Below are 8,770 nucleotides of genomic sequence, written 5' to 3' on the forward strand. Positions count from 1 at the left end.
CTTCCCTCCCCTTCCCCTCCTGTCCCATTCCCCTCCCCTCCCTCACCTCCCCTTCCCTTCCCTTCCCTTCCTCCACAGGGTTTAATGTGATAATGTGAAAAAATGCCACATTAATGCCAAGCATTCTTCTTGGCAGCAGATCCTTATCTAGATGTTCATTAACCATCCATGCCTTTAATAATGCATTTGGAAAATTTTTCCAGGAATCAGTCAAGCTCACTAGGCTATAGTTTGCAAACTCTGGTGTCTTCCTTTTTTTTTTTTTAACTGGAGCAAAATTTGCCTTTTTCCATTTCTATAGTATCTCTCACATGAAACATCATCTTTTCTTGTCTTTATGGTGAATAGAGTCCTGGGACCCAGAGTTAAGAACACCTCACTTCAAATCCTGTTTCTGACACTGGGCAGCTGTAATGATCTTTGACAAGCTGCTTAATCTGTCAGCCTCAGTTTCCCCACGTATAAAATGGGACCAATAACTGATGAACTTATCTCAAAGGACTTTTGAGGTTTATACGAAGTAATTGATTTAAATTATTTGAAGAGTTAAATTGCTATTAGATATGTTAACTATTAAGATTTTAGAGATAATTGACAATGGTTCACACTCACATTCACCAATTCTAATAATTTCGTAAAAACAAGTCATTTTCACACCTGGTATTCAGAATTTATTAAGTAAAGTGTGGCCCAAGCACGTACGGTGTCCCTACTTAGCTTGAGTTTGATTTTCCTGCTGGTTATTTCTAGTCTGTCTGTTCCTGCTCCAAGATGATTCTCCTCAGAAGAGAAAACAAGCAAACTTAAAGTTTGGTATTTTGCTTTCTCCTTTGTAAGCTGTCCTCATTCTATGTAGCCAACTAGTCCAAGCAGTGATCTTGTCCTGTCTTTAACTTCCTACTTTTTTTCCTGCTAGAGCAAAACAGATAAAAAAAAGAATCCAGCTTCAAACAAAAAAATCCAAACACTCTTTTTGCTGTCTTTAGTTTTCCTCCATAATTTCAACACCCCTCAGTTTATGTTTTAAAGATCACATGACATTTTCAGATCCAATCTCTATTGCCTGCCCTGGCTTCCATCTTTTATTATTTTTTTTAAATCAAAACTAGTTGGGGAGCTCCCTGTGCATCCACATTTTGTCTTTGGTGGTATAAATCCTAATAGAAACAGCACTACTAAACCATATGTAAGGATCTGTGCATCGTTAGCTTAGAAAAGCACATATTAATATTATCTATGGACTATTGCTTTTATTTATTTTGTGAAACATTTCCCAATTATATTTTAATCTGGTGCAGGAAAACACAGAAGTGGTGTGTTTTGACACTTCTGCTCTCTACAACTCCCTATCCTTTCCCTTTATCAGAGCTGCTTCTGATTCATATCTTTTCTAGGGTAATTTCCCTTCTAGAATTATAGGTCATGGGCTCCTACTAAGCCATTCCCCTTTATTGTTGATGTTAGATCTTTGAGCATTTGCTCTCCCCATCTCCAGACTACATTTAAAACCATACCTAGATTTCTTCTCCTCTATAACAAAATTAGGGCAGCTGGTGGTACAATCGATAGAGCACTGAACCTGGAGACTGGAAGATTCATCTTAATGAATTGAAATGTAGCCACAGACACTTTCTAGTTGTATGACCCTGGCCAAATCACTTAACAATGTTTGTGTCGCTTCTTAATATATAAAATGAGCTGGAGAAGGAAATGGCTAACCATTCTGATATCTTTGCCCAGGAACCGCAAAGTAGGGTCATGAAAAGTCAGACATGACTGAAAACCAACAAAAATGGCAACATTCCCCATGTTTCCTCTCACCTACAACCAGCAGCTACATCTTCCCTGTAGGTGAGAAAGGGGTCCAGAAATCTAAGTCACTGGTTTCCCTACCTTTAGAAAGAGGATATGGTCATTAAGGTAAGGTAAGGAATGATTTGCTATTCTGCTCTTCATGCATAGAGAGAGCTCCAGGAGATTTCCCATGTAATTTTTTTATCTACCACAACCATTGGAAAGCCTTTAAGACTTAAAAGAATAGAAGTCTAATTTTAGAATAACAGGTGGGATGGCTGAATTTGAGGGCAGACCTACCTACTGGTCCCACTAAATATAAGTATATCCCACAAGCAGGGATCATTACCGGATCATGTTGTTTCCATCTCCGCAACACATCTCTTATTGTCTTTTCTTTACTCACGTCACAACCACTCATATTGAGGCCCTCATCACATCTTGACTATATCTTGACTGTATCTCTCTAGTCATCTGCCTCACTTTGGATCTACCCACTTCATTTTCTAATCACTTGCTAAAGTGATATCCCCCAAATCTTCAGGTCAGATCTTGCAACTCTACTTACTAAAATTATTGTTTTTTCACTGGGTCCCTATTACCTGCAGAATCAAATTATCATCTCCCCCACATAGCACATATACTATAGCTCAATCTTGTCCCTTCTTCCTTTTCTCAGCTTTCCTGCACCTTCCTGCCCCTCCTAGACTCCATGATTCAGCCTTACTGGGTTACTTGCCACTCTACTCTGCATGACACTTCAACTCCCATCTCCAAGCTTTTTTCCTTCTTATTCCCTGTGCCTGGAATATTCTTTTTCCTCCACTTTGCTTCTTAGAATCCCTGGGTTCCTTCAGAATTCAGTTTAAATATCATTTTCTAAATGAAGCCTGTGCCGATTCCTTTCCCCTCCCCCCACAGCAAGCTTATAGATAGCTTGTATGTTCTCTGTAAATCTGGGCTCTCTCCCTATTTTGAATATATAAGCTCCTTGACCACAAGAATTTTGTTTTTCCTTGAGCACAGAAAGGACCTACTAAGTGCAAGCAGTTAGTTAGGAGGCAGAAGTTCTAGGGCTGGTGCATGTCTTATACAAAGATAGCAGAGGAAGCAATGGGTGATGCAGAGTGGAGTGACTCCGAAGTTGGAGTAGTGGGTATCAGATTCTGGTTCTGCCACTTGCTCTGTTTGTCCTCGGGCACATCTACATTTACCTCCCCAGGCCACTAGCCCAGTTTCTTCATTTGGAAAATGAGCAAGCCGAAGGGCTGGCTTCTGAGGACTTTTCCAGCTTGAAAGCTAAAATCCCTCCATTGATTGTCTATTGTGCACTTTGTTTCTCTCTTCTGTGCCTCAGTTTCCCCATCCGTAAAAGGAGAGGTAGCCAAGGTGGCTTCTAAGCAGACACCCTCCTAGCTCTAAAGCTGGGATTATGGCCAGAGATAACACCCTTTGGCATTCAGTCCTACCTACTGCTACCAGTCTCATAGTCTGACGCCTGTCTTCTTGTTTTAACAGGTGTGTAGGCCAAGGTGAACAACCCCTCAGTGGCTGGTACATCTGGTAAGGACACTGTTCCGAGGTTCAGAAGCATTGGGTGGCAGATGGAAGTGGGTGAATGTTACTCTTTTTGAGGACTTTCAGCTGATTTCTCCCTAATACTGTCCTATGCTCCCTTTGGTTCCAGGTGCTTGGTGGGAATCACTCTGATTGCCATCGTATGCTGCATGGTCCTGACCTGCCTCCGGTGCTGGCTAAAGAGGTCTCACCCCTGCCTCCCTGGGCGCACTGTGGCAGTGTTTGGTGCCAGTGATATCGAGTTCATTTCTGGTGTGTCTCGGGATTTCTTTGATTTGATCATTGTTGGTATATTGGGGGAAATGATGTGATTTCCCATAGGTCTATGGAACAAGACATTTATTCCTAAAAGGTTATCTGATAGGGAGATACTTGGGAGATCAGAAAGGTGAGCAGAGAGGTGTCATTCTCCATAATAGATATGTAGCTTCTGTCCTCTGGAGTGAGAGGACCCAGAATTCCCCTCATGGGCAGCTACTTTTCACTGTATGCATGCTATAGGAATGTAAATTTTTAAGATCTTCCCAACCCCTAGGCTTAAGTGCACCTGGAGCCTGTGGTGGCTTGTTTCTCAGGAGATACTTTGTGATTGGGCAGTGGTCAAGAAGGTTGTTACATTCTCTGAGCCAGGAGAAGGCTATATAAACCTTGATGTGAGGCTTTGCTTTGGGGGCTCACTTTGAGAAGTGTTGTGTGATTTGACCAGATGAGATGTTTTTCTGTTTTCTTTAACTTCTGCTTTGTAACTTCTGTCTGTATACTCTGAAGTTCAGGGTTCTGACTTTTCCCCCTGAACAAGGTAAATGATATATTTGATTGATTAAAGCAAGATTGTTAACCCATTTTGAGTTGCTTTCCTTTATAAAAGCAGATCTAAGAACCTTTGTTGGCAGCCACCCTGGGGATGCTGGGGTGCTTGCTGCTACAATGCAGGACTTTAGAGATTATTGAGTCTAACCTTGTTTTACAGATGAGGAAACTAAGGCCCTGTCCTGTGAAATGATTTGCCTAAGGTTTCTCCCCTTTGTGCCCAGGTACTGAGTATATGACTAAGGGAAGACTCAGGTCCAGTCTGCTGGTCTCCCGTGCCAATGCTCTTTCACTCTCCCCCATTAGGTCTATTTACCAAAGACCTCAGAATATATCAATTTAGGCACCATTTTAAAATGCTTAATGTTCTGGAAACCTGCCACTAATGAGAGGCCTGGCATGGCATTTCAATTCATTTCACTGAAGATAATTAACTGCCTTCTCTGAGGAAGGCACCATGTGAGCCACCATAAGGACAAAGATGAATAGGGCTGGGTGCTGTCCCCTCAAGGTGCTGATAATCCCCAAAGTGAAGAACTAAGCTGAGTGAGAATAGGATAAAGGCAAAGGCAAAAACCAAGCCTGGTGAGAATGTGAGATGATTGGCAGCTGAGGGTTTGAAATCAAGGAGCCTTGGTAAGAGCTGACCTCTGTGGCCTCTGCAGCAATGGGGAGGCTTCCTCAGCTGAAGCAGGAGAAGGGAGATGTCCCTTCCAGGCAGAGGTGAGCATAGATCAGCTAAAACCCAGAGAGAGGAAAGGCCAGGACAAGAAAGGAGCACAAAAAGGGAGAATTCTATAAGAAGCCCAGAGCCAGATGGGACAGGTCCCCAAATAGCAGGGTCAGATGACCTTACTTTCTTCCACAGTCATTCAGAAGTCAGGGAATGTTTTGAAGATTAGAAGTCATGGGAGTAGAACCATGTGTGAGGAAGATTGCTCAGGAAGTTATGCAAAGAATAGACTTGAGGGGAAGCTAGGTGGAGCAGTGAATAGAGTGCCAGCCCTGGAGTCAGGAGGACCTGAGTTCAAATCCAGCCTCAGACACTTAACACAACTAGGCATGTGACCTTGGGCAAGTCACTTAACCCCAACTGCCCTACCTTCCCCTCTCCAAAAAATAAAATAAAGTAAAATAAAGAATAGACTTGAGAGGGGAGAGGGATCATAGATCATAGGCCAATGGGTCCCAGATTTAGAGGAAACTCGCGGACCACATGGTCCAATACCCTGATTTCAAAGACAAGGAAAACAGTTGAGGACTGCTTGGGATGTTGTAGGAGCCAGGCTTAATTATAAGGGGTGATTTCACTGGTAATGGAAATGAAGTTATGGGAGAGATAACTAAGCTAGAATTGATTGAAAGACTGGTAAGAGCTAAATTACAGACCATTCCAAGGAGGGTAATGATAACTGGGATGGCCTTAAGTTCATACCATATAAGAAGCAACTTAGCCTGTACAGGAAAAGACAGAGGCAAGGGCATCAGGGATGAGTGTGGAGATAACTTCTTCAAGTGGCAGAAGCACTGAATTTGTAGTCACATGACCTGAATAATGGGGAGGAGGCCTTTTGCAAAAGTCAGACTTGGAATTGAGGTCACCTTAATTCACCAGTACGTTTGATGCCTTTCCCGTACTCTCAACCTGATTCAGTCTCTTTGGTGAGATAGTGTCTCTCTCAAGTCTATTCTTTGCATAACTCCCTGAGTAACCTTTCTGACACACCAATCTGCTCCCAAGACCTTTTTTCTTGCTTTTAGGAGAAGGGAAGGCAGGGAATTGGGTTAAGTGACTTGCCCAAGGTCACACAGCTAGTAAGTGTTAAGTGTCAGAGACCGGATTAGAACTCAGTTCCTCCTGACTCCAGGGCTGGTGCTCTATTTGCTGTTCCACCAATCCATCTCTCCCATGACTTCTTAACTCCAAAACATTTCTTGACCCCTGAATGACTATGGAAGAAAATATGGTCTTCTGATCTTAATATGAGGGGCCCAATTTCGATGTTGAATGCCTCCTGGGAGGAAGTGATTCACCTCTCCGCATCAGAGATCTTCAAGCAAATGCTAAATAACCGCTTACTAAGGATTGGCCAAGAGTTCTTTGGGGGCAGCTCCAGGCCTTGAAGGCCCACTCTCTAGAACCTACCAAAGTGTGCCTTCCAACCAATTGAGTTACTTTGAGCCATCTAAGTTTGATCTAACTTTGGTCCAAATGTGCCAGTGGAAATATCCATACCCAACTCATGGAGAATCAGTGCTTCAGAAAGAAATCTCACAGGCCTGGTCCCCTAATTAAGATGATGTGGGAAGTCCACACATGGATCCTTATGTGAAGATCTGGGGGATGCCAAAAGAAGGGAGCAGGTAGCTAAATAAGATGTGTAGGGCCAGACCTCAGAAGTAGGAACATCCAGGTTGGGTCTTGGGGCCAGGACATCAAGAGGAAGACTGTGCATGCTGTAGCCCGTCACAGCCCTTCGGACCCTCCCCCACACTGCTCTTTGCAGGGTCTGCCACATCCATCTTGGGAAGGCTTGTGAGACAAGTGGACGAGAGGCAGCAGAGGCATCATCAGGTGCAGTTACTTTGCAAGCTGCGCTTCCTGTTGGGGTTTTGTAGGCTCTATCAATTCAGAATTCAATTCATAGTGTTATTTTAAAGTTGTTTAAAGGGGAATGTTGGGAGAGTTCTGAAGAGTGCCTTCCTCTCCTTTTCCATCTTGGCTCTGTCCAGCATAAATATTTATTATTACCACCTCCACCACCACCATCATAATCACCATCATCACCACCACCACCACCACCATCACCACCACAACCACCACTATCAGCGTCAGCAGCATCATCATGAGTATATTCCTCTTTTGAACTACCTTTGGAGACTACAGAAGTGTCAGTCTGTAATGAATGGATTTTCTTTCTGGAAATGTCCAAAAATCATGTAAAAGCACATCTGTTAAATGAAGAGGATGAAAAAGATGTTTGGAGACCAAACTGAGGGAGCTACATAAAGTAACAGACTCATAGAATTAGAGAATTAAAAAGGACCTCAAGCTATTTTGACTTTTATCAATAGCCAGATTAATTGCAAAGGCCCAATGAAGGAAGATGCTAGCTGCCTCCAGAGAAAGAACTGATAAATACAATATATGTAGAGGGATTTCACATAGATATTCATATTTGTCTCTAGGTCTCTAGTAGTAATGGTCTCTTGGTGGGGGTATGGGAGAGGTGGAAGAAGAAAGGAAATCATAGTAAATTTAAATGATAATTATTATATATTTAAAAGGAATAACAAGTTGTATATAATACATTTGCAATTTCATGGGCAATCATCTTTTTTTTTTCTTTTTCTTTTCTACTAAGTTATGGAAATGTCTTGTTTTATTTCATAATTTCAGAATAAAATAAAAAATTCCTTTAAATAAAAGGTACCTCATCAGTCATCTTGTCCAACTTGAGACAGTTGGTGGCACAGTGGATTGAAGCAGTGGGCCTAGAATCATGAAGAACTTAGTTCATTTCTGGCCCATTTACTATCTGTATGACCCTAGTGAAGTCAAATTCTAAGTGCCTCAATTTCTTTATTTATAAAATAAGACTATTAATCTTGCCTACCTCCCATGGTTTCTGTAAAGATAATATTTTCTGGAAGACATTCCATTAGGAAGAATTCAACATCTCCCATGTCTGACACTGTCTTTCCTAGTATTTGCACCCATTGTTGTGGATGATGAAGAGCAACATGGGACCTTAGTAGTTTTCTGGCATGGCTTTGTAAAGAGACCATTTCCAAAGAACAATGTAGATTAAAAGGATGGACTCAAAACAACATGTGAATCATTGTGTGAACTGATGCAAAATGAGAGAGGCAGAACCAGGAGGGTAGTTACTACAAGTATAAAATGGGAAGAGGAAGGGGAAGATTTTGGAAATGTGATTAGTGAAAAAATTAGTGCAACTCCCAAAGAGTGTTAAAGCAACACTGGCCACCACTTAATACAGAATAGGACATGGGCTTCCTTACACAACCAATGTGCGGTTTTGTTTTACTTGACTGAATGTGTTTGTTACAAGGAAAGGGTTTCTTCAGAGTTTAAGTGGGGGAGGGCTTAGCAAGGAGTTAAATTTGTCAGGAAGCAAAAAGAAGTTAATGACAGTAGCGCCAAAAAAAAAAAAAACACAAATAAACAGACAAGAGGAAAATAAAGTTCAGAGATAGATGCACAAGCAAGACAGCTTTGGAGCTACCATGTTGAATGCATTTTATATGTAATTAAAACAAGCTGTCCATAATAGCCAAAAAACACTTTTAGAATACTAACTATTGGTCATTGCACCATAGCCACAATGTCCTAGACAATCTTCTTTTTCTTAGCACAGTATCTTGGGTAGAGTACATACTTAATAAATACTTGCTGTTGGTTTATTGATTTCCTGGTCATCTATCTATCTATCTATCTTTCTTTCTATCTATCTATCTATCTATCTATCTATCTATCTATCTATCTATCTATCCATCCATCCATCCATCCATCCATCCATCTATCTATCTATCTATCTATCTATCTATCTATCTATCTATCTAT

At 41.6% G+C, this 8,770-nt stretch overlaps 1 protein-coding gene and 1 pseudogene across 1 annotated transcript in view; both read left to right on the plus strand.

Annotated features, from left to right (window-relative positions):
• The window catches only part of LOC138157652 (NHP2-like protein 1 pseudogene), a 332,446-nt pseudogene that overhangs the window by 163,175 nt on the left and 160,501 nt on the right, over nt 1–8,770 (plus strand).
• Nucleotides 1–8,770, plus strand: part of TMEM207 (transmembrane protein 207) — a 17,854-nt gene that overhangs the window by 7,253 nt on the left and 1,831 nt on the right. Inside the window, exons 3-4 of the mRNA XM_069083636.1 lie at nt 3,313–3,357; nt 3,482–3,624. Coding sequence (XP_068939737.1) covers nt 3,313–3,357; nt 3,482–3,624 — 188 coding nt within the window. The remainder of the gene's footprint in view (nt 1–3,312; nt 3,358–3,481; nt 3,625–8,770) is intronic.

This window comes from Petaurus breviceps, unplaced genomic scaffold (genome assembly GCF_028583685.1).
Source record: "Petaurus breviceps papuanus isolate PSGF00001 unplaced genomic scaffold, PetGlider_PUasm1.0 173, whole genome shotgun sequence".
NCBI classification, from domain to species: Eukaryota; Metazoa; Chordata; class Mammalia; order Diprotodontia; family Petauridae; genus Petaurus; species Petaurus breviceps.